General features: G+C 43.4%; 1 protein-coding gene across 1 annotated transcript; it reads right to left on the reverse strand.

Annotated features, from left to right (window-relative positions):
• Positions 1–4714: 4714 nt before the first annotated feature.
• On the reverse strand, positions 4715–26751 carry STEEP1 (STING1 ER exit protein 1). Its single transcript, XM_079911437.1, has 7 exons — positions 26601–26751; positions 23575–23692; positions 14543–14584; positions 12315–12453; positions 11694–11783; positions 10785–10877; positions 4715–9574 (listed from the first exon to the last, which is right to left on the reverse strand). Exons 1-7 carry the CDS (start codon positions 26722–26724, stop codon positions 9512–9514), a joined length of 669 nt encoding a protein of 222 aa, XP_079767563.1. The 5' UTR covers positions 26725–26751; the 3' UTR covers positions 4715–9511.
• Between the last annotated feature and the right edge of the window lie 337 nt (positions 26752–27088).

Genomic DNA, 27088 nt, shown 5'->3' on the forward strand with positions numbered 1-27088 from the left:
CTTGTGTTTCCTTATGAAGTTTCTGTTTGGATGATCTGTCCATTGGTGTGAGATATTAAGTTCCCCTACTATTATTGTGTTACTGTCGATTTCCTCTTTTAGAGCTGTTAGCAGTTGCCTTATGTATTGAGGTGCTCCTATGTTGGGTGCATAAATACTTATAATTGTTATATCTTCTTGGATTGATCCCTTGATCATTATGTAGTGTCCTTCCTTGTCTTTTGTAACATTCCTTATTTTAAAGTCTATTTTATCTGATATGAGTATTGCTACTCCAGCTTTCTTTTCATTTCCATTTGCATGGAATATCTTTTTCCATCCCCTCACTTTCAGTCTGTATGTGTCCCTAGGTTTGAAGTGGGTCTCTTGTAGACAGCAGATACATGGGTCTTGTTTTTGTATCCTTTCTGCAAGCCTGGGTCTTTTTTTTTTTCTCCTGTATGCGGGCTCTCACTGTTGTGGCCTCTCCCATTGCGGAGCACAGGCTCCGGACGCACAGGCTCAGCAGCCATGGCTCATGGGCCCAGCCGCTCTGTGGCATGTGGGATCTTCCCGGACCGGGGCACGAACCTGTGTCCCCTGCATCGGTAGGCGGACTCTCAACCACTGTGTCACCAGGGAAGCCCAAGCCTGTGTCTTTTGGTTGGAGCATTTAATCCATTCATGTTTAAGGTAATTATCAATATGTATGTCCCTATGACCATTTTCTTAATTGTTTGGGGTTTGTTTTTGTAGGTCCTTTTCTTCTCTTGTGTTTCCCACTTAGAGAAGTTCCTTTAGCGTTTGTTGTAGAGCTGGTTTGGTGGTGCTGAATTCTCTTAGATTTTGCTTGTCTGTGAAGCTTTTGATTTCTCCATCAAATCTGAATGAGATCCTTGCCGGGTAGAGTAATCTTGGTTGTACATTCTTCCCTTTCATCGCTTTAAGTATATCGTGCCACTCCCTTCTGGCTTGTAGAGTTTCTGCTGAGAAATCAGCTCTTAACCTTATGGCAGTTCCCTTGTATGTTATTTGTCGTTTTTCCCTTGCTGTTTTCAATAATTTTTCTTTGTCTTTAATTTTTACCACGTTGATTACTATGTGTCTCGGCGTGTTTCTCCTTGGGTTTATCCTGTATAGGACTCTCTGTGCTTCCTGGACTTGGGTGGCTATTTCCTTTCCCATGTTAGGGAAGTTTTTGAGTATAATCTCTTCAACTATTTTCTCGGGTCCTTTCTCTCTCTCTTCTCCTTCTGGGACCCCTATAATGCGAATGTTGTTGCATTTAATGTTGTCCCAGATGTCTCTTAGGCTGTCTTCATTTCTTTTCATTCTTTTTTCTATATTCTGTTCCGCAGCAGTGAATTCCACCATTCTGTCTTCAGGTCACTTATCCATTTTTTTGCCTCAGTTATTCTGCTGTTGATTCCTTCTAGTGTAGTTTTCATTTCAGTTATTGTGTTGTTCATCTCTGTTTGTTTGTTCTTTAATTCTTCTGGATCTTTGTTAAACATTTCTTGCATCTTCTTGATATTTGCCTCCATTCTTTTTCCGAGGTCCTGGATTATCTTCACTATCATAATTCTGAATTCTTTTTCTGGAAGGTTGCCTATCTCCACTTTATTTAGTCGTTTTTCTGGGGTTTTATCTTGTTCCTTCATCTGGTACATAGCCCTCTGCCTTTTCATCTTGTCTATCTTTCTGTGAATGTGGTTTTTGTTCCCAGGCTGCAGGATTGTAGTTCTTCTTGCTTCTGCTGTCTGCCCTCCAGTGGATGAGGCTATCTAAGAGGCTTGTGCAAGTTTCCTGATGGGAGGGACTGGTGATGGGTAGAGCTTACTGTTGCTCTGGTCTGCAGAGCTCAGTAAAACTTAATCCACTTGTCTGCTGATGGGTGGGGCTGGGTTCCCCCCATGTTGGTTGTTTTGCTTGAGGTGTCCCAACACTGGAGCCTACCCGGGCTCTTTGGTGGGGCTTATGGCAGACACTGGGAAGGCTCACGCCAAGGAGTACTTCCCAGAACTTCTTCTGCCAGTGTCCTTGTCCTCAAGATGACACACAGCCACCCCCTGCCTCTGCAGGGGACTCTCCAACACTAGCAGGTAGGTCTGGGTCAGTCTCCGCCAGGGTCACTGCTCCTTCCCCTGGGTCCCGATATGCACACTACTTTGTGTGTGCCCTCCAAGAGTGGAGTCTCTGTTTCCCCCAGTCCTGTCGAAGTCCTGCAATCAAATCCCGCTAACCTTTAAAGTCTGATTCTCTAGGAATTCCTCCTCCCATTGCTGGACCCTCAGGTTGGGAAGCCTGACATGGGGCTCAGAACCTTTACTCCAGTGGGTGGACTTCTGTGGTATAAGTGTTCTCCAGTTTGTGAGTCACCCACCCAGCAGTTACGGGATTTGATTTTATTGTGATTGCGCCCCTCCTTCCATCTCATTGTGGCTTCTCCTTTGCCTTTGGATGTGGGGTATCTTTTCTGGTGAGTTCCAGTGTCTTTCTGTCGATGATTGTTCAGCAGTTAGTTGTGATTCTGGTGTTCTTGCAAGAGGGAGTGACAGGACGTCCTTCTACTCCGCCATCTTGAACCAATCTCCCCCCAAGACAGTAAATGTTATGTGTTTTTTTACCATAATAAAGAATAAAAATATGTTCAACATCATCTGACATTAGGGAAATGCAAATTAAAAGCATGAGATACCACTGAAAAACTGTCATAGATCAGAGGAGACTAAAGAGACATGAAAGTTTAAATGCAATGTGAGATCCTGAATTGGATCCTGGAACATAAAGAGGACACAGTGGAAAAACTGATGAAATCCAAATGAAGTCCGTAGTTTAACGTTATTATACCAATGTTAATTTCTTAGTTTTGACCAATGTACTATGGTTTTATATATATTAGTCTTCTAGGGCTGCTATAACAAAATACCATGGACTGGGTAACTTAAACTAGACATTTATTTGTCACAGTTCCAGAGACTAATAAGTCCAAGATCAAGGTGCTGGCTGATTCAGTTCCTGGTAAGAGCTCTCTTCCTGGCTTGCAGATTGCTACCTTCTTGCTGTGTCCGCACATGGGAGAGAGAGAGGTGGAGAGAAAGAGAAAGACTGGGAGAGACAGAGAAAGGGAAGGAGAACTCTCTGGTCTGTTCTTGTAAGTGCACTAATCCTGTCACGAGGGTCCCACCCTCATGACCTCATCTAAATCTAATTACCTCTCAAAGGCCCATGTCCACATACCATTATATTGGGGATTAGGGCTTCAACATGTGAATTTGGAGGGGGACAAAATTCAGCTCATAGCATTATATAATACTGTGGTTCCCAACCTTTTTGGCACCAGGGACCAATTTTGTGGAAGACAATTTTTCCACAGATGGGGAGGAGGGATGGTTCAGGTGGTAATGCGAGTGATGGGGAGTGGCAGATGAAGCTTCAATCGATTGCCCACTGCTCACCTCCTGCTGTTCCACCTGGGGGTTGGGGACCCCTGATATAAGATGTTAATATTAGAGGAACTGTCGTAAAGAGTATAAAGGAACTCTGTACTATTTTTGGAACTTTCTGTAAATCCAAAATTATCCAAATATTTTTTAAAATCTAAAAGAAAAATCAAGGTGGGAATTCCCTGGTGGTCTAGTGGTTAGGACTCCATGCTTCCAATGCAGGGAGCACGGGTTCCCTCATCAGGAACTAAGATCCCACATGCTGCACGGCGTGGCCAAAAAAATAAATAAAAAACAGAGTTAAAGGGGCTCATGAGAGGAATTGTGATCATCAATCACAGGATCAGGCTGGGTCAAAAGGAAGAAAGAGGGGGACAGAACTGCAATACTGGGAGAAAACGGGAGGATCAAGGTTCTATAAAGTTTAAAAAGAGGTTGAGGGAATTCCCTGGTGGTCCAATGGTTAGGACTCCACGCTTTAACTACTGAGGGCCTGGGTTCAATCCCTGGTAGGGGAACTAAGATCCCACAAGCCATGCAGTGCAGCCAGAAAATATAAACAAACAAACAAACAAATAAATAAATAATACAAAATAAAAACAGGTAGAGTTCACCATAAGTGATGCTTTTTGTTTTCCTGGAGGAATATAAAAGATTAAAAGGTCAAGTGTAATGGACTGTGCTTTGTTAAAACTGAGTGAAAAAGAGGAGTAGTCAGGTGAAGAAGCAGAATAAAACATCAAAGGAATAAAAAAGGGCATATTTTCCCTTAAGAAAAGGAGGTGGTCTGCAGCAGTAAGGCTCCTAAAATGGTTGACACAAGCTAGTTTTTAAAAAGCTTTTCAAGGAATTCCCTGGTGGTCCAGTGGTTAGGACTAGGCTTTCACTGCCAGGGCCCAGGTTCAGTCCCTGGTCAGGGAACTAAGATTTCACAAGCTGCCTAGCGTGGCCAATAAATAAATAAATAGCTTTTCAATTTCTCTTAAACAATAAAATTACACTTCCAAATGTAAACAGTTATTGCGGTGGCAACATTTTAAAACATTTTACTATATTATCACAGTCAAGAATTTGCAAAACCAAACAAAAAAATAGAATAAGACTCTCCAAAATTTCAATATGGCTCTTTATACTAACTCTAAAACACTGTGTTTGTGGCTAAAACACTACAACTAAATAGAATAGAGAGACTATGTCATGTTATTTTAATAACTATTTCAACATGAAAGAATAAAACACAATGAAGAGCACATGCTTGTTTGGTGCTAGTGACATAACAATTTGCAGTCTTAAAGATGAAATAAAGTGCATAAGCTGAACCAGATGTTGAAATGGTTCCGGATTATCATCTAAAGGCAAGTACTTCAGAAAATATGTAGAAAGGTAACCACGCATTTGCTACAGGGAGTCCTCTATGCAAGGGTCTTTACATTGCACTTTACTTGATGGCTCAGAATAAAAGTGTGATCTGTTCCCAATCATGTTTTGTTTTTGTTTTTGTTTTTTTTTGGTATGCAGGCCTCTCACTGTTGTGGCCTCTCCTGTTGCGGAGCACAGGCTCCGGACGCGCAGGCTCAGCGGCCATGGCTCACGGGCCTAGCTGCTCCGCGGCATGTGGGATCTTCCCAGACTGGGGCACAAACCTGTGTCTCCTGCATCGGCAGGCGGACTCTCAACCACTGCACCACCAGGGAAGCCCCGGTCACCTTGTTTTTGATAAAGGAGGCAAGAATATACAATGGAGAAAAGACAGTCTCTTCAGCAAGTGGTGTTGGGAAAGCTGGACAGCCATATGTAAATCAATGAAGTTAGAACACACCCTGATGCCATACACAAAAATAAACTCGGAATGGTTTAAAGACCTAAATATAAAACATGACACCATAAAACTCCTAGAAGAGAACATAGGCAAAACATTCCGACATAAATCATAGCAATGTTTTCTTAGGTCAGTCCCAAGGCAATAGAAATAAAAGCGAAAATTAACAAATGGGGCCTAATCATACTTATAAGCTTTTGCACAGCAAAGTAAACCATCAACAAAACAGAAAGACTACCTATGGACTGGCAGAAAATATGTGCAAATGATGTGACCAACAACGGCTTTATTTCCAAAATATATAAACAGCTCATACAACTCAATAATAAAAATCCAAACCCAATCAAAAAATGGGCAGAAGATCTACACAGACATTTCATTTAAAAAGACATACAGATGGCTAAACAGCACATGAAAATATGCTCAAAAATTATGAGAGGAATGCAAATCAAAATTACAATGATGGGGGGCTTCCCTGGTGGCTCAGTGGTTGGGAGTCTGCCTGCTGGAGCAGGGGATACGGGTTCGGGCCCTGGTCTGGGAGGATCCCACGTGCCGTGGAGCAACCGGGCCCGTGAGCCACGACTGCTGAGCCTGCGCGTCTGGAGCCTGTGCTCCGCTACAAAAGAGGCCGCGGTGGTGAGAGGCCCGCGCGCCGCGATAAGGGGTGGCCCCCGCTTGCTGCAACTGGAGAGAGCCCTCGCGCAGAAACGAGGACCCAAGACAGCAAAAATAAATTAATTAATTAATAAACTCCTACCCCCAACACCTTAAAAAAATAAAATTAAAAAAAAAACAAAACAAAACAAACAAAAAAAAATTACAATGATGTATCACCCCACACCAGTCAGAATGGCTATCATCAGAAAGTCTACAAATAATAAATGCTGGAGAGGGTGTAGGAATGTAAGTTAGTTACAGCCACTGTGGAAAACAGTATGGAGGTTCCTTTAAAATCTAAAAGTAGAGTTACCATATGATCCAGCAATCCCACTCCTGGGCATATATCTAGAGAAAACCATGATTTGAAAAGATACATGCACCCCAATGTTCACTGTAGCACTGTTAACAATAGCCAAGACATGGAAGCAACCTAAATGTCCATGGACACATGAATGGATAACAAAGATGTGGTACATTTATACAATGGAATATTACTCATCCATAAAAAAGCATGAAATAATGCCATTTGCAGCAACATGGATGGACCTAGAGATTATCATACTAAGTGAAGCCAGCCAGAGAAAGACAAATGTTATATCACCTATATGTGGAATCTAAAAAATAGTACAAATGAACTTGTTTACAAAACAGAAGCAGACTCAGAAACACAGAAAACAAACTTACGAGTACCAAAGGGGGACGGGTGGGTGCATAAATTGGGAGTATGGGATTAACAGATGCACACTACTATATATAAAATAGATAAACAACAAGGTCCTACTGCATAGCACAGGGAACTATATTTAATACCTTATAAGAAATTATAATGGAAAAGAATAGAAAAAATATAGATATATACATATGTATGTATAACCAAATCACTTTGTCGTACACCTGAAACTAACACAATATTGTAAACCACCTATACTTCAATGAAAAAAATAATAATCTCTCTTCAAATCTAAAAACAAAACAAAACAGGTTTAGTGGAAGTAAGTATGAAAGAGCAGCAATGGTAGGAGGCTGTGGTCAGAGCAGAGTATTGGCTCTCACAGGTGGTATAGATGATATCCAAGGAGTTTGTGGCTAAAGGGGGGTGAAGGTAAAGGTCATTGTTTGGAGTTGGGGTCAAGGAATTGTGAGGAGGTTATGGTTGCTTATCCACACGATGCCTAATTATCTCTCAACACGAGGACCAGGAAATGAGGTGGAGAGGAAGACTCAGTTGCAAAGCCCCCATTGGATGCAGGAGAGTAACTGGGAAGCTGGTCACACAGCCCCACCCCGGGCTTTCCCAGGACCTCCCACCCCTCTTTCTCCCAGTTCTTGCTAGCTCACATCTACCCCCACTCTAACCTACTTTTCCTTCCAAATTCAGAAATCGGGGGGAAAAAAGCAAAGAAAAATGCCCTACTGTTTCCCAGCAGCACCTCACATACACGCCTTGGGCGCCTACTAGGCACCCAAGCCATGTAAATAATACGAAGAGGCTAAAACACTCCTCCTGTCCCAACACCTTGCAATACAGGTGAACAGATAAAAACATGGGTACAAACACTACATACTAATGTCACTGAAGCAGTGTGACATTAAATATTTATGTATACGACACTCCTCCACAAATAGCAGATGTGAAATAAAAGACAGTCAACAGATAACTTTTGTTTATCTCGGTGTCATTTCTTTTTTTTTAACACCTTTATTGGGGTATAATTGCTTTACAATGGTGTGTTAGTTTCTGCTTTATAACAAAGTGAATCAGTTATACATATACATATGTTCCCATATCTCTTCCCTCTTGCATCTCCCTCCCTCCCACCCTCCCTATCCCACCCCTCTAGGTGGTCACAAAGCACTGAGCTGATCTCCCTGTGCTATGCGGCTGCTTCCCACTAGCTATCTATTTTACGTTTGGTAGTGTATATATGTCCATGCCTCTCTCTCACTTTGTCACAGCTTACCCTTCCCCCTCCCCATATCCTCAAGTCCATTCTCTAGTAGGTCTGTGTCTTTGTTCCCGTCTTAGCCCTAGGTTCTTCATGACCTTTTTTTTTCTTAGATTCCATATATATATATGTTAGCATACGGTATTTGTTTTTCTCTTTCTGACTTACTTCACTCTGTATGACAGACTGTAGGTATACAGATTGCCAACAAACACATGAAAGAATGCTCAACAACATTAATCATTAGAGAAATGGAAATCAAAACTACAATGAGATATCATCTCACCCCGGTCAGAATGGCCATCATCAAAAAATCTAGAAACAATAAATGCTGGAGAGGGTGTGGAGAAAAGGGAACCCTCCTGCACTGTTGGTGGGAATGTAAATTGATACAGCCACTATGGAGAGCAGTATAGAGGTTCCTTAAAAAACTACAAATAGAACTACCATACGACCCAACAATCCCACTACTGGGCATATACCCTGAGAAAACCATAATTCAGAAAGAGTCATGTACCACAATGTTCATGGCAGCTCTATTTACAATAGCCAGGACATGGAAGCAACCTACGTGTCCATCATCGGATGAATGGATAAAGAAGATGTGGCACATATATACAATGGAATATTACTCAGCCATAAAAAGAAACGAAATTGAGTTATGTGTAGTGAGGTGCTTGGACCTAGAGTCGGTGTCATTTCTTACTCTACCATGTCTCCCTCCCACATGCCCACACATGGAAGCACGCTCTTAGCTGCTTGACAGGATGGTAGCTCCCTTGGGTTGCTTCCCAAGACCCCATTTTCATTCAGATCAGAGCTATCCTACCCCCTCACTTGAATCTGCCTTTTCCTTCTGCATGTACAACATCTGATAAGGGTTGGCGTGCCTAGAGTTGTAACATTTGAGGTAAAGGAAACTTTATGCAGATTCTGGCTTGTTATGGATTTTCCCTGACAGTAGAGAGATTCAAACCCTAGCCAGTACCTGCCAGTCTAAGAACAGAGACAGAGCCACTTAAAAGGATCTGGCTTGCTGTAACTTTAAATGTAATTCATGTTACTTTTATTTTTTTTTCAAAAATCTTTAAACATTTTATTAACTTTGAAGAAGGAATAAGAATAGCTCCTTTAGAAACTAGACACACTGAAGCACTGATCTATTCACAGAGCTTCTACACAGATGAAGAAGTTTATATCAAATGGACAAAAAATAGTACAGAAGACCTATACACAGAAAGATTGAGAAATACCCATCTCTAGAAAGCAGGTCAGATGAACTCAAAGACCTCACTGAGGGCTTCCCTGGTGGCGCAGTGGTTGGGAGTCCGCCTGCCGAGGCAGGGGACACGGGTTCGTGCCCCGGTCTGGGAGGATCCCACATGCCACGGAGCGGCTGGGCCCGTGAGCCATGGCCGCTGAGCCTGCGCGTCCGGAGCCTGTGCTCTGCAATGGGAAAGGCCACAACAATGAGAGGCCCACGTAATGGGGAAAAAAAAAAAAAAAGACCTCACTGAATGTAGGAGAATCACTGGAGGACACGTAAAGCCTTCTGCTGGGGCATAAAAGTAGGAATCAGTCCATGCAGTCAAGAAAACACTCTTTTTCCTCCTCATCTAAATGCTTGCCTCCAGTCTGGGTTCACAGAAAGGTCCTGATTATTTGAACTGGTTGTCAATCAAGGTTCCCTTCATTTTCGCTTTCTTGGCTTCCAGTTCAGCCTGGAAAGGAAGAAGAGTATATGTCCTGATACATGACATGAAATTCTGATTTTCCTGCCTTATTCTAACTGCCCCAACACTATCCCCTCATGCTCATTTAGTATACAAACTAGAACCGTGTTTCTAAAATTGTGATGAAACTCTAGCAACTGCTTTCCAAACTTTCTGATGTTATGACACACATTGAAGATAATAATATCTGTATGGTAAAACGGGGTAAACACACAGGGCTGTGGTCTATCAGTGTAGGGATCCCACAGCTCCAGGACCCCTGAAGGACTGGAGGAATCAATATCATGACATATCAGTATCCTATTTGTGGCAGAATAGGAGGAAGAACACTGTTCTAGAACAGTGCTACTTAAAGTTGTGCAGTCCATGAAGATACACACAAAAATTGAGAGTAAGCATTTAGAAGCTTCTATAGCAATTTGACAGAGCAATAAGAAAGTAAAATCATCTCATAAGAAGAATTCAGGCAAATTCATTTTTATTGCATTTTATAAATTACAAATCTACTCTTGACAAATTTTAAAACAAGAAGCAAGCACTGGTCCTTCACCTCAGAAAATTTGGTAAGCAGTGCTCTAGATCACTACGGCAAGGTAAAGCAGCTCTCAAAACCCACTACCTCTGTCACCAAAAACTCCTCTACAGTCAGTAGAATAGACTGGTATACTTTTCGATGAGGCACCAATGCTGGGATGTCTGATTTCAAAGAAATATCATAAGTAACTTATTATCAGGAAGACAGAAACATAGGCACCATCACATATAGACGTGTGTGCTCAACAAAGAGCCTAGGGATAGTGCAGACAGTGGTGGTGGAAGCAGTGCTTTAAGAAGTAGCGACCAGCCCCAATCCTGGCGCCCCAGTGTAGCCCCACTGTATGCCTCATACCCTGGGAGAGCACCCATGAGCCCCGATCTTGAACTCCTGACCTTGGACCACAAGTAGCAGATTAACTTACCATTCTCGTTAGGGTTGGCTAACAAGAACTATCATTTGGGGCCTGGATCCTGTGGTCACTATCCCAGAGTAGGGTATGTACTGACAGCCACGGCCCACGGTTAGACACCTGGCAGCCAGCCACACCATAACCCCAGACAGACTTCTGAAAGGATTCCCCTGCCTGCCGGAGGGTCTTTCAGACCGAGGAACCCAAACAGTCCAGCCCAGCGCCTGCCAGCCCCCGCCCCCGCCACTCACCAGCTCCTGCAGCCGCCTCTTACTCATGCCTTTGCGCTCCAGCTGCTTCTCAATCACCTTGGCATTCTGCGCATACGAGTCAGCAACTTCTCTCTGAGGGAAGAAAGAAGCACCCTTAGACCAGCAGTCTCACCAAAGAGGAGCAACAGAGACCTCGGGAGAAGTTTATACTCCTCAAATTATGAAATTATTCCTGAAATGGCAAGACTCTGCTCCCTTTCAACTCTTCGGCTTTTCCATAATCCGGGAGAGTCAGGTTTCAACCGAAACCACATTTAAGTAACAGATAACATCTCTCTGTAAACATCATTATACTGAAATACCATAAAGGTAATTGCTGCTCTTGCTAAGGACAGACTCCCACACCATCAGAGCTGGACTGGAAGGGACTTGAAATTGCTGAGCCCAGTAGTTTTTCAACTGAAGAGGGATGAGGAGGGATTTGCCCCCTAAGGCATCTCAAAAAACAGTATGAAAAAAATGACTGGGCTTCCCTGGTAGCGCAGTGGTTGAGAGTCCGCCTGCCGATGCAGGGGATACGGGTTCGTGGCCCGGTCCGGGAAGATCCCACATGCCGCGGAGCGGCTGGGCCCGTGAGCCATGGCCGCTGAGCCTGCGCGTCCGGAGCCTGTGCTCCGCAGCGGGAGAGGCCACAGCAGTGAGAGGCCCGCGTACCGCAAAAAACAAACAAAAAAAGACTGATCTAGTCCAACTCCCTGCTCCTTATCTTACAGAGATGTCCCTGAGATCCAGGGAAACAGGAACCAGCCAGGTATCACAGCGTTTCTTAGTAGCAGAGCAAGATCTACGAGCTTGAAGTTCCTAGTTATTCTGTTACTCAATGCTCTGGTTGGAGAGCCCCCTCCCCCCGCCCCGCATTCCAATTCCCCTGAGAGCAGAAGCACTTACAGCCTCAATCTCCTCTTCCTCTTCATCAATAGTAGACACAGTGACAGAGCTGAACTTGCCCATGTCTTTAGTCCGTTTCGTCATCATCACCTGGAGTTGCAGGAAGAGGAATCAGTCTAGTTTACCTCAAGAGGTTCTGTGAGTCGTGTGTGTGTGAGTGTGTATGTGTGAGTGCGTGTGTGCAAGTGTACAAGCCTGGTTCCTGGGGGCAGGGGACCTCCTTGGGACAGGCTGGCCTATCTAAAAGTGCCCATATTTTAATTTGCATTATATTTTTCTGGTATTTGCCATCAAGGGTTTTTAAAAGTATATTTAAAGACTAGCCTTATTCATTCAATGTTTAATTGCTCACACTGGAAAAAGAAGAAATTTCAATGGAAGTAAATGTGAATAAAAATCATACAATTTCTAACTTTGCTCATAGAGCAGATGTAGGAAAGAAAAGAGAACACACAATAGGTGTTACAAGTTTGTAGCACCTGCTTATACACAAAAATGGCTCTCTCTTAATAAAGAGAGTGCTCATGAAGGGCAGTTTCTCATGCACCATAATCTTCTTTAAAATTGTAGGGCTAAATCTGTAGCTGTATTAACCCATCTGTCTCCTTCAGTGATAATTACTTTCTTAGGAGGCTCTTGTTTCTGAGTATATATGTTCGTCTTCCCAAAACCCTGGCCAAACTTGACTACTGCTCCATCCACAATGAAGGTCACAGGAGCATTCTTCGGTTGGGACTGGTAGAAGAGTGGCAGCCCGCACCTGCAAACAGAACAGTGAATCTCAGGGAGGCCTCAGAATGCAAATCCCCAAAACGGCGCTTCACAAAGTGTGCTTAGACTCTGGGAATATTTGTGTTTGTGGCAGAAACTGATGATTAGCTCTTCCCAGTGTTTCCCAAAACTACTTGATAAGAATCACTGACCGTTGAGCCACAACTACTGAGCCCGCGTGTTACAACTACTGAAGCCCACGTGCCTAGACCCCGTGCTCCACAGCAAGAGAAGCCACCACAATGAGAGGCCTGCGCACTGCAACGAAGAGCAGCCCCCGCTCGCCGCAACTAGAGAAAGCCCGCGTGCAGCAACAAAGACCCCTCTCAGCCAAAAATAAAAATTAATTAATTAATTATTTTAAAAAAAGAAGGAGCATAAAGGCTCCACTGCAGTGGTCTGCCAACTAAGCTCTGTAGCAATCGTCATGCTTTCTTTGGTTGGTCATTTCTTTTTTTAAAAAATTTATTTATTTATTTATTTTTGGCAGCTTTGAGTCTTTGTTGCTGCACACAGGCTTTCTCTAGTTGCAGCGAGCGGGGGTTACTCTTCGTCGCAGTGTGCGGGCTTCTTATTGCGGTGGCTTCTCTTGTTGCAGAGCATGGGCTCTAGGTGCACAGGCTTCAGTAGTTGTGGCACACAGGCTCAGTAGTTGTGGCGCACGGGCTTAGTTGCTCCGTGGCATGTGGGATCTTCCCAGACAGGGCTCGAACCCGTGTCCCCTACATTGGCAGGCGGATTCTTAATCACTGCGCCACCAGGGAAGTCCTGGTTGCTCACTTCTATTATACTTCTTCAGCTAAGTGAAGTAGACCCATACCCATAAGATATGATTAAAGTAGTCTAACAAACCTAATGTGGCTGTAAACTAAAATGCCTTCCTAGCCACTTCCCTGCTTTAATTCTAGTCTGAGTCTTCTGAGAGCCAAGACTGAACTGTAATTCATCAACAAGATTAAACTTATTATAGTTTAATATTCTCACTGTTAACAACCTAAAGCTGGAAATCATATATATTTTTAAATAATAGTCTCTAAAGTTCTTGGGTCTGTAGTCCTATAACAGACTTTATAAATAAGTTTGGATTAAATTACACTATGTGGGGATTTCCCTGGTGGCACAGTGGTTAAGACTCTGCGCTCCTAATGCAGGAGGCCCGGGTTCAATCCCTGATCAGGGAACTAGATCCCAAATGCAGGCTGCAACTAAGAGTTTACATGGCACAACTAAGGAGCCCGCGTGCCACAACTAAGGAGGCTGCCTGCCACAACTAAGACCCGGTGCAACCAAAACAAATAAAAAATATCAAAAAAAATTACACTATGTTACATTTACCATATGAGCCAACAACTCCACTCCAAGAGAAAACACATGTTCCCACAAGATTTATACTAGAATGTTCATAGCAGCTTTATTTATAATAGCCAAAGCCATTAACAACTCAAATGCCCTTCAACAGGTCAATGGTTAAACAAACTGTGGTGCAATGACTACTACTCAGCGATAAAGAGGAACAAATTACTGATACACATAACAACTCAGATGAATCCCCAAAGCATCATGCAACATGAAAGAAACCAGATGTAAGAGATACACATTGTATGTAGTAGAACACGTACTGTAGAATTTACATCACATTTTAGAAGAGGTAAAACCATGGTAACAGAAGGCAGATCAGTGCTGGCGAGGGGAGGGGTGAGGAAGGAGACTGATTGCAAAGGAGCACTGGAAACGTCTATGTCACAGGAGTGGTGACGTTACATGGCTCTGTGCTTCTGTCAACACTCATCAAACTGTACACTTAGGAAGGGCAAATTTTATTATATATAAGTTACACCTCAGTGAAAAAAATAATACTATGCTTAAAAACCCATTTTTGTGGCCAGCTGGTCAGAGATGTAACTTGGTCAGTTGCATCTCTTTAAGAAGCATATTGGTATTTGCATAACTGAAGTTTGAAGGCAGGTAAGATTATAGGGATAAAGATATAACAGAATTGTCTCCAAATGATTCTTTTCCTAACACATCATTGCCTCTACTTACTTATTCTCGGAGAAACCCACACTGTTAATACTTACTTTGCACATTTCTTCCTGTACTGTCGTTCAATGCCTTCAGGCCTGCACAGAAAATGGAAGTTAAAAAAAAAAAGATACAAACAAATCTCATAACTACCAAGCTCACTACTTCAAATGCTAAAAGGGCTTTTCAAAAGTTATCCTTGGGCTTCTCTGGTGGCGCAGTGGTTGAGAATCTGCCTGCTAATGCAGGGGACACGGGTTCGAGCCCTGGTCTGGGAAGATCCCACATGCCATGGAGCAACTAGGCCCGTGAGCCACAACTACTGAGCCTGCGCCTCTGAAGCCTGTGCTCCGCAACAAGAGAGGCCATGATAGTGAGAGGCCCGCGCGCCGCGATGAAGAGTGGCCCCCGCTTGCCACAACTAGTGAAAGCCCTCGCACAGAAACGAAGACCCAACACAGCCAAAAATAAAATAAATAAATAAAAATTTTAAAAAATACAGGCAAAACTGAATCAAGCAACATATAAAGAAGGTTTATACCACATTGCCAAGTGGAATTTATCCCAGGAATGCAAGATTGGTGCAACATACAAAAAAAAAAATCAATCAATGCGATACACTATAATAATAGAATAAAAGAGAAAACACACATGATCATCTTAACAGATGCATAAAAAGCATCTGACAAAATTCAAAGCCCCTTCAATATACTAGAAATAGAAGGGAACTTCCTCTACCTTATAAGGGGCATCTATGAAAAATTCACATCTACTAAGCCACATAAACTAACATCATATTTAATGGTGAAAAACTGAAACCTTTCCCTCTAAGATCAGGAAGAAGACAGGGATATCCACTCTCAACACTTCTATTCAACACTGCACTGGAAGTTCTAGCCAGGGCAATTAGGCAAGAAAAAGAAATAAAAAGCATCCAGATTGGAAGGGAAAAAGTAAAACCATGTCTATTTGCAGAGGATATAATCTTATATATAGAAACCCTAAAGCATACACACACACACACACACACACACACACACACTATTAGGACTAATAAACAAGTTTAGTAAAGCTGCAGGATATAAGATCAATATTCACAAATTAATGGTAGTCCTATACACTAGAAATGAACAATCCAAAAATGAAGTTAAGGAAACAAGTCCAGTTACAATAGCATCAAAAAGAATAAAATACTTAGGAATAAATTTAACAAAGGAAGTGCATAACTTTTGCACTGAAAACTACAAAACATCACTGAAAGAAATTAAAGACCTAAGTAAATGGAATGACACTTCATGTTCATGGATTGAAGACTTAATATTGTTAAGATGGCAATACTTTCCAAATGAATCTACAACTTCAACACAATCCCTATCAAAATCCCAGCTGGTTTTTTTGCAGAAATTGACAAGCTGATCCTCAAATTCACATGGAATCGTAAGGAATCCAGAGTAGACAAAACAGTCTTGAAGAAGAACAAAGTTGGTGGACTCGTATATAATTTCAAAACTTAATACAAAGCCACAGTAATCAAGACAGGGTGGTACTGGCATAAGGACAGACATATAGATCAATGGAACAGAACTGAGAGTCCACAATAAACCCATACATATATGGTTAATTTATTTTCAGTGGTGCCAAGACCATTCAATGGGGGAAAGAATAGTCTTTCAATAAATAGTACCGGGATAACTGGATATCCACACACAAAAGGATTAATTTAGATCCCTACCTCACACTATGTACAAAAATTAACTCAAAATGGGGCGTTCCCTGGTGGTCCAGTGGTTAGGGCTCTGCACTTTTCCACTGCAGGGGGCCCAAGTTTGATCCCAGGTCAGGGAACTAAGATCCCACAAGCTGTGTGGCATGGCCAAAAAATAAATAAACAAAAAATTTAAAAATTAACTCAAAATGGATGAATGATTTAAAGGTAAGAACTGGGACTTCCCTGGTGGTCCAATGGTTAAGACCCTGTGCTTCCAGTGCAGGGGGTGTGGGTTCGATCCCTGGTCGGGGAACTAAGATCCCACATACCAAGGTGCAGCAAAAAAAAAAAAAAAAAAAAAAAAAGGTAACAATCAAACCTATAAAACTGTTAGAATACATAAGTATAAATCTTCAAGACCTTAGATCAGGCAATGGTTTTAAAAATATGATACCTACAGCACAAGCAATCAAAGAAAAAATAGATAAATGGGACAATTAAAATGAAAAACCTTTGTGCTTCCAGGAATACCATCAAGAAAGTGAAAAGGCAATCCACAGAATGGGAAAAAATATTTGTAAATCATATATCTGATAAGGGACTAGTATCCATAATAAAAAATTCTTACAACAATAAAAAACACAAATACTCCATTTAAAAAATGGACAAAGAATTTTTTTAACTTTATTTATTTTATTTATTTATTTTTGGCTGTGTTGGGTCTTTGTAGCTGTGCGCAGGCTTTCTCTAGTCGCAGCAAGCGGGGCCTACTCTTCATTGCGGTGCGCGGGGTTCTTATTGCAATGGCTTCCCTTGTTGCGAAGCATGGGCTCTAGGCGCGCAGGCTTCAGTAGTTGTGGCTCGCGGGCTCTAGAGCGCAGGCTCAGTAGTTGTGGCGCATGGGCTTAGTTGTTCTGCGGCATGTGGGATCCTCCCAGACCAGGGCTCGAACCCATGTCCTCTGCATTGGCAGGCAGGTTCTTAACCACTACCCCACCAGGGAAGCCCAAAAATGGACACAGAATTTGACTAGACATTTCTCCAAAGAAGATACATAAATGACCAATAGGGACATGAAAAGCTCAACATCATTAGCCATCAGGGAAATGCAAATCAAAATCACAATGATACCATCTCATACACACTAGGATAGCTATATCAAAAAGGCAGACAATAGGGCTTCCCTGGTGGCGCAGTGGCTGAGAGTCCGCCTGCCGATGCAGGGGACACGGGTTCATGCCCCACTCCGCGAAGATCCCACATGCCGTGGAGCGGCTGGGCCCGTGAGCCATGGCTGCTGAGCCTGCGCGTCCGGAGCCTGTGCTCCGCAACGGGGGAGGCCGCAGCAGTGAGAGGCCCGCGTACCGCAAAAAAAAAAAAAAAAAAAAAAAAAAAAGGCAGACAATAACAATTACTGGCAAGGATGTGGAGAAACAGGAACCCTCATATACTACTGGCAAGAATGTAAAATGGTGCAACTCCTTCTGAAACCACTCTACAAGGTCCTCAAAAGGTTAAACACAGAGTTACCATATGATCCAGCAACTCATACATGAGAAGCAAAAGCATGTTCACACAAAAACTTGTACACAAATGTTTACAGCAGCATTAGCCATAATACTTTAAAAAGTTAGTTAAAAAAAACAACAACACAGGACTTCCCTGGTGGCGCAATGGTTAAGAATTCGCCTGCCAATGCAGGGGACATGGGTTCGAGCCCTGGTCCAGGAAGATCCACATGCCACGGAGCAACTAAGCCCGTGCGCCACAACTACTGAGCCCGTGAGCCACAACTACTGAAGCCCGTGCACCTCGAGCCCGTGCTCTGCAACAAGAGAAGCCACCACAATGAGAAGCCCGTGCACCACAATGAAGAGTAGCCCCCATTTGCAGCAACTAGAGAAAGCCTGTGCACAGCAACGGAGACCCAACACAGCCAAGAATAAATAAATAAATAAATGAAAGCCCAAATGTCCATCAACTGATGAATGGATAAACAAAACGTGGTGTATCCATACAATGGAATATTATTCACCCATAAAGAGGAATGATGGGGCTTCCCTAGTGGCGCAGTGGTTAAGAATCTGCCTGCCAATGCAGGGGACACGGGTTCGAGCCCTGGTCCGGGAAGATCCCACATGCCGTGAAGCAACTAAGCCCATGTGCCACAACTACTGAGCCTGCGAGCCTAGAGCCTGTGCTCCGCAACAAGAGAAGCCACCGCAATGAGAAGCACGCACACTGCAACAAAGAGTAGCCCCTGCTGGCTGCAACTAGAGAAAGCCCATGCGCAGCAACGAAGACCCAAAGCAGCGAAAAAAAAAAAAAGAATGATTTATTGAGTCATTCTACACATGGATGAATCTTGAAAATATACTAAACGGAAGATGCCAGACACAAAAAGCTACAGGGACTTCCCTGGCAGTCCAGTGGTTGGGACTCCATGCTTCCACTGCAGAGGCCATGGGTTCAATCCCTGGTCGGGGAACTAAGATCCCGCAAGCCGCATGGCACAGCCAAAAAAGAAAAAATGTTCATCTTCTTGAGATATGGAGACTCTAATACAAATAAGACAAGGGTTTTAAGTGGTACAATTATAAAGAAGTGATTAATAGGAGCTAGATATTTAGACTTAATGGACCTTGATTTTCTTTCTTGTCCTTAATCTCCAGGAATATGTGAGATAGGAAAGGCCAAAGACAAAATAAAACATTCTTCCTGGTTGTGGTAGCAGCATCTAAGATGGCCCCAATGATTCTTGCCCCCTGGTATTGACATAATAAAGTCAATAATCCTTGTATAATGCCCTCCCACAATGAACACAGCTGACTTGTGACACCAATAAGACACTGAAGAAGTGATGGTGTGTAACTTCTGAGTCTTGGTCATAAAAGACATTATAGCTTCCAACTCGCTCTCTCTTGGATTACTCACACTGTGGGAAGCCAGCTGCCATGTTACGAGGATACTCAAGCAGCCCTATGGAAGATCCTTGTTCTAAGGAACTAATGCTTCTTCCCAACAGTTAGCACTCAGCTGCCAACCATGTGAGTGAACCACCTTGGAAGTGGAACATCCAGCCCTAATTAAAGACTTCAAATAACTGCACCCATGGTCGACCTCTTAACCACAGCCTCATGAGAGACCATCCAGCTAAGCTGTTCTTAAGTTCCTGACCCACAGAAACTATATGAGATGATCAATGTTTGCTGTTCAAAAAAACAAACAACAACAACAAAAAACCATAGGAATACCAGGAGATGAGGATGAACAGGTAGGCTAGGGCCAGATCATAGAGAGCCTTCAGACTTGGATTTTATCCTGCTAGCCAGGATTTTTTAAATTGCGCTCCACAATGATCCCTAAATGAAATCGGATAGGAGAAAGGGGAGAAGTCCTTAATGGGTTGGGCTCAACTCTTCCCCAATCAGAGAAGCTTCTTGCTTATTTATACTTCTGGTAAAAATTTCATTTGAAGAAAGGATTCATTGCTTAAAAACGTTTGAAAGGCACTGCTGTAGGTGATGAAGAGTCACTGAAAGATCTGAAGCAGGAAACTGACATCACGTGCATGTGAGATCATTCAGGCAGTAGACGATACTCTGGAGGAGAGCGGGGGGTGGTGGGGGGAGGTAAGAGGACACTTCGATAGCCCAAGCAAGTGTTGTTGGGTACCAGAATGATGGCAGTGTGGCTGGGCTGAACAGGAGGAGGCAGCCACAAGACAGACTAGAAGGTAGAATCGACAGTACGTGGTGAGTGACTGGATGTGTGCAGGGGATGGTGGGGGGCAGGGATGGATGAGACAAAGACAGGACTGGCTCCCAGATTTCTGCCCCGGGCCACTGCGTGAATGGTGATGTCATCGTAGGAGGAGGAAAAAGAAGGAATTGTGTTTAGCTGACACCTTCAGAGACCTGACTGCAGTGGCTTCAACACAAGAGTTTCTTCTCATGTAAAATAAGTGTAGAGGAAGGCGGTTCCTGGTAATGGTTGAGACCCAAGGATAGCATGGCAAAAACTCTGCAATCCTTGTGGCCTTCCCTTTCTAGTCCCAGGATGGCTGCTGGTGCTCCAATTATCACGCCCGTTTTCCAAAAAGCAGGAAGGAATGAGAAGAGTAAAAAGGACTTTCCTTGGAAGCCCCACCCAACAACTTCTACTTCTGTCCATTTTACTTGGCAAAAGCTAAGTCACGTTCAGAATCTTAGGGGGTTTTTGGAGTGGGGAGAAGCTGGAATATGTGCCCTATCTTTACAGACACTGGTATATAGGCAGGTAAAATAGAAGAGAGTTGGAGTGGTGCTGAGTGAACCAATCTGTGGGATTTTCCACGTTAGAGAAATGAGTTTGGCTTTAGTCATGCTGTATCTGAGGTAGAACATCAGGTGAAGAGGTAGAATAGGTAGTTAGATATACAGTTCTGGGCACAAGAGAGAAACGGAGGCAGATCTAGATTTTGTGAGTCATCAGCATATAAGCGTAACTGATGCCACAAGAGGTGGTGAGGATGGCCAAGGAGAGTACAGAGAGAGAGGGGATAAAATCAAGGTCAGAACCCTGGGGAATGCCAACATTTAAGGGGCAGGAAGAAGAATCCAGAAGACTGAGAAAGCCAAAGAAGTAGAAGGAGAATCACAAGAGTAGCTTCACAGAAGTCAAGGAAGGAGACAGCATCAAGGGAGGCATATGGTCAACAAAGATCCAGACAGAAAAGCACCCACTGGATGGGTAACTGGGGAAGCAATGGATGAGGGAGGGAAGGTACCAGGGAACAACAGAGTCAAAGGAGAGGTACTTTAGAATGGAAGACTTGGAGGTGGAAAGTGACAGGCTCCAGGGCACGCATTAGGCAGACTGCCATATTTTCAGTAACTGGGGCTCCCACACTCATCTGGCTAAAGAATAGGAGGGGTAAGATCAGACTGAAATTTCACCCCTGATAAGAAAGGAGCATGCTAAAGTGGGCCCTTGGAAAGACAGTTCAAGATTAGAGCAGGAACCATGTCAACCAAGGGGGAAGTCTACCATGCCTTGTGGGTAAACTCTGAGAACTCTGTGGCCCAACAGAGTCACTTGGCCAGAGGTCACCGGCCTGTGCAATACCTGGCACTAAGGCTGGCCCAAATCTGGCTCACTTCCAGGATCAGGCTGACTGGATTCCAGGGTTGCCACTTCAGCCTAGGGCCTCCCAGTTTTCTGGCCTACAGGTGACGGCATCTGCCTTATAGTGCCATAGGAGCCTGTGGCCTAGTTGTGTTGTTAGATTACTTTCTGTATTAACTAATATATATACATTTAATACATATTATCTAGAAGTGTTATATATAATTATGACGTATGTAATAAATATTTTAGCAATCCTAAAGACAGTCAGTTGAGAATTTTCAACATCAGAAACCTAAATAAAGGTTAATAGAGGGAGAAAAAGCACAAGAGAATGGATTAGCTTTAGATAGGGCGTGTTATTTATAAACCTTCCTATATACCACAATGGAGGACTTCCCCAATGTTACCTGGAGGGCCTTCCTTTGTGAATTTCATATGTTTTATAATCTGTGTCCCCACTTGTATCCTGTATATAAGCAATTTTCTCTTCAACTACATAATTCTAGAAGCCCAGTTGTCACAGTGGTGCCTGATTTGGTACTGAATGTCGCCTAGCAATAGTTTCTAACTGTTTTCATTAGTGTGGGCTGATAACAGTTTGGTTTCTTAAATAAACATAGCTAGATGTCAGCCTGTAGCTTTTTCCGATTCAACACTAGAATATAAGCTCTGTACAGGCAAGGTTCTTTGCTTGTTTACTGGTTGTACTGGTTTGGATAGTGTCCCTTAAAAAGTTATGTCCTTCCAGGAACCTCAGAGTGTGACCTTATTTGAAAAGAGGGTCATTGCAGATATAATTAGTTAAGATGAGGTCACAGAGATGAGCAGAATGTTCCCTTAATTTAATATAACTGGCGTCCTTATAAGAAGAGAAGAAACACAGAGACAGAAACACAGGGAAGAAGCCATACAATGATGCAGACAGAGGCTAGAGTGATGCACCTACAAGTCAAGAAATGTCAAGGACTGCCGGCAAACACCAGAAGCAAGGCAGGGGCAAGGAAGGCTCCTCCCCTAGAACCTTCAGAGACAGCATGGCCCTACCGACACAGTAATCTCAGATTCCAGCCTCTAGAACTGTGAGACAATTCACTTCTGTTGTTTTAAGCCGCCTAGTTTATGGTACTTTGTTATAGCAGCCCTAACAAACTAATATACTAGTATATCCCAGACTTTTAGGACAGTACCTGGCACACAGTAGGAGCTCAATAAATGAAACATTTGCTGAATGAATGACTGGACTTAGAGCAGGATGACGTCTCTGTGGCATTTGGCACCTGTTGATGACCATCCCCTTCCCTCACTTCTTGAAATTCTCTCCTCTCCTGTTTTCCACATCACCAGGTTCTCCTGGTTATGTTCCAATTATTTTGTCTGCTTTTCAGACATCAATGTTTCCCAGGATTATGTCTTCAATCCTCTCTTCTTGCTCCACACACTTTCCATGTAACTGTATCCCTTCCCAGGTTTCAACTCCCCATATACACCAAGGACTCCCAAATCTAAAACAGATCTAATCGTGTCACTCCTCTACTTAAAAAAAGAAGATGGCTATTGCCTAAAGATAAAGTCCAAACTTGTCTACTTTAGCATTCTACTCTGTCCTCACCCCAGGATGCATGAACCCCTTCCTGTGAAGTAACTTAGGCTCTAGCCACAAGGGACTACTTAAATTTCCCAGGCACACCATATTTGATGCTTTTAATGCTTCCAGAGTCCCTCCACCTGGAATGCTCCTCCATCTACTTGGTGAAATCCTAGTTCAAGGCCAAACACAAATGCCACCATCTTCTGGTATCCTTCTTGACCACTATTCAGGCAAGATGATCTGCTGCTGTCTGTTTTCCCATAGGCTTCTGTTCACCACACCAGAATTTTATCATATCACAATAGGTAATCTGTTCCCTCACTGAGCCATGAGCTCTTTCATGGTATATAAGGACAGTGCCTTATTTATCTTTGCTGATCCAGTCCCTAGCTCAGTGCCCGGCACCTGGTGTGCTGGAGATTACAGGTTGAACGAACTCATTCTACTTGCAAAAACCCCAAATTACAGCTATCAAATGGCAACAGAATCACATCTCAGCACCACTTCAACAAAGCACAATAAAGATACGGCTACATTAACAGAAGTTAGAGACCCACCACAAATGTCAAAGTACTGGGCCCCAAATGGATGACCTGGTCCACACTAGATGGGGTATTTCTACTCCTCAGAACTAGACCCCAAGACAACCAGGAAATCCTAGACAGAGAACATCAACCTCTTACCTCCGAAGATACATAGTCTCCTCGTCTTCTGTGTTACAAAACTTGTGGGCGTGTTTGGCAGCATCAATCACACGGGACCGATCCCGGGGCCTCATGGGCAATTTCTCCAACTGACAGTCTGACGGAATGGAGAAAGATTTGGTCACGAGAGCCACTGAAAAATACCCTGAGGCAATCAGAAGCTTTCAGTGGAGCCCTTAGCACTTTAATTTTTACTATAATTATCACACCTATTGAAGCCTATTATTGAGTGTTCCAACTAAAAATGACTTGGTGTCAGGACACCTGGATTTTAGCCCCAGCTCTGGCTAATCACTTCCTCTCTAGGGCTCTTTCTCCTTACTTGATTATATTATCTCAAAAGTCCTTCCCAGCACTGCAATTCAAGTTTTCTATGAGTATTTCTGATCCTGGTACACTTGGCTTGTGCTGTAATGCATTAGAATGAGAAGAGACGATCAAGCGTCCTGGAATGCCTATGAGGAAGGCATTGATTGGAAAAGTTGGATAAGTGCTTCGGAAAGGAGAGAGTGGGTAGGCGGTATGCTATTATATATATGGTATGTGAATGACCCATCCCAGTTAGGGGAGTTCTGATCCAAAAACAATGAAAACATACAGGAAATAAATTAGGTACAGGTATAAAGCAGACGGAAAATTGATACAATGCAAATTAAGTACCTAAAGGATGACAGAGAAGTCAGGTGATCAGAGTGATTGCAGATTCATGGAGGAGGTGGAGAGGGGAGTTAGCATGAGGCAGTTTGCACATCAGCTCGTGACTCTTCTCAACGACCTGCCGGAGTAGACATTTACTATTCCTAGCTTAAAGGTAAGGGAATTGAGGATTAGGAAGGCTAAGAGATCGGCCACGCATTTAATAGGAAGCAGAACAAGAATTCAGACCCATCTCGAAGTGATCAAAAGGGAATTCATTTACTCAGTAAATACGGGAGGGCCTTCTATGTACCAGGCACAGTTGGAACACTGTGCTAAAGATTCAGCAAAGAACAGAGCAGACAAAGACCCTGACCTGATGAAGTTTACGGGCCAGCAGAGGAGGCAGAAATTTTCAAATTAATAATTATATAACATGATCTTGGATAATGATAAGTGCTAATAAAAAAAGTTAGACAAGATATTAAGAGGATGCACAGTGATCCAGATAGTGATAAGTGCTACCCAGAAAAATCAGGCACGGTAAGAGGACAAAGAGTGACGGGGTGCTATTTTAGATAGGGTAGTCACGGAAGGGTTCTCCAAGGAAGTGACATTTCAGCAGAGACCTGAATGAAGTAAGGGGGCATGGAGGGGAAAGGGTTTGAGGCAGAAGAAATACCGATCCCAAAGGCCCTGCAGGCAGGAACATTTTGACAAGACAGAAAAATCAAAAAGGCCGCTGTAGCTGGAGTGCAGTGAGCAAGGGGAAGAGTGTTAGAAGATGAAATCTGAGAGGTAGCTGGAGGTCTGATCACACAGGGTCTCGTTATGGACTTTGGTCTTATTCTTGGCATTACAGGAAAACACTGGTTTGGAACAGGACTCTGGGGATAAAGAGTGGTGAGCAAGAGACTACTGTGGCAATCTAGGTGAGGGATGGTGGTGGCTTGGAGAAATGGAGGTGGTAAAAAGTAGATTCTAGATAGATTTTCAAGGAAGCACCTGCAGAATTTGTTGATGGACTGGATGGAGAAGTCAAGAATGATTCTGAGATACTCTGTGAAGAGTGGTACCACTGACTGTGATAGGGAAGTCGGAGAGGTACAGTGGAGAGCAAGAAAGTAGGAGATCATGAAGTTAATTTTGAACATGGTCTCCCTCTCTCTCTTTTTTTAATTTTTAAAAAAATTTTATTTAAGTATAGTTGATTTACAGTGTTGTGAGAACACGGTCTCTTTAAGTGGTCCATTAGACATCCAAATGGAGACGCTGAGTAGGCAGCTGGAGTTTGAGAAGAGGTTCAGGTTAAAGAGGAACATTTGGGAGTCATCAGCATAAAAAAGGTATTTAAAGCTTGGGAATGGTTGAGATTGCCTAAGGAGTGAGTACAGATTGAGAACAGATGAGAGGACTGAGCCATAGGGCCGTGCAATGCCTAAAAGTCTGAGACAGAAAAAGGAGCCAAGGGCTTCCCTGGTGGTGCAGTGGTTGAGAGTCCGCCTGCCGATGCAGGGGACACTGGTTCGTGCCCCGGTCCGGGAGGATCCCGCATGCCGCGGAGCGGCTGGGCCCGTGAGCCATGGCCGCTGAGCCTGCGCGTCCGGAGCCTGCGCGTCCGGAGCCTGTGCTCTGCAACGGGAGAGGCCACAACAGGGAGAGGCCCGCGTACCACAAAAAAAAAAAAAAGGAGCCAGACACTGAGAGGGGGGAAATCAAGGTAGGAGAAAAATCAGTAAAGTGTGGAGTCTTGGATGCAAATGAAGGGTTTCAAGAAGGATGGAGTGATCATCTGTCAAATGCCACTGAGAGGGGATTTAAATGAGCACTGATAATTGACCACTGGAACTGGTAACACGTTCGTTAGTAACTTTGACAAATATGATTTGGATGGTGAGGTGAGAAGGAAAGCCTGCTTGAAGTGAGGGCAAGAAGGAATGGGAAGTGAGGATGCAGAGACAGCCCATATAGGTAATTCTTTTTAGAAGTTTTGCTATAAAAGAAGCAAAGAAATGAGGTTATAGCTGGAGGAGAATGTAGGATCAATGCGGGTAGGAGGTTATTTTCATGTAACATCAGAGCTGTTACAATATACTTGTATCCGGCAGAAAGGTTACAAAGTTTCTAGACGCAGAGTGGGAGGAGAGTGAGTATATTTTTTATGGAAGAGGAATTTAGTTTTGAGAGAGTTCTGGATACAGAATCACAAGGTTAAACAGAAAACCGAAAAGCTGCCCTGGAGTGGGGCGGGCTGGGTACGGAGGATTTTGATGGAGAGGGAAATCCTCGCATAGACTCGGCTGCCAGATCACAGCCAGAGGAAATGCGCCCTCGAGAACCCGAAGTTTAGCTCCTTTCAGACTACTCACCCAGCACCAGGACCATCTGGCCGCATAAACAGTAGTAGACGTGAAGGGGCTTCTCGCCGTCGTCATACTCCTCGCGATCCCGGGTATCGGAGCAGACTACGGACCGGGAAACTACTTTAGGCATAGTTCAGAGCAGCACCGGAAAATGAAGGCAAAAGTAAGAGTCGCGCAGAAATGACGTCATCCACTCGTAGCGAATCTCCCCTACGTAGGCTGGTCAAGCGTCCATAGTAGTTGTGTGAGCTTACCGGCCGTACCATCAGGCTAAGATGCATCGTGAGCCTCCCAGAACCTGACCTAAGTTCTCTGGGACTGCTTTACTTGGGACACTTAATAATTTAAATTATTCATTTATATTTCTATACACGTATACGTATGTATATGCATATATACATATATATATATAACTAGATATAAGAAAGAACTATTTACACTTTATATGCATGATACAGAGTTTAGGTGTGCCTCTAAATATGATTTTGATTGGC

The sequence above is a fragment of the Stenella coeruleoalba genome (assembly GCF_951394435.1).
Source record: "Stenella coeruleoalba genome assembly, chromosome: X".
Classification (NCBI taxonomy): Eukaryota; Metazoa; Chordata; class Mammalia; order Artiodactyla; family Delphinidae; genus Stenella; species Stenella coeruleoalba.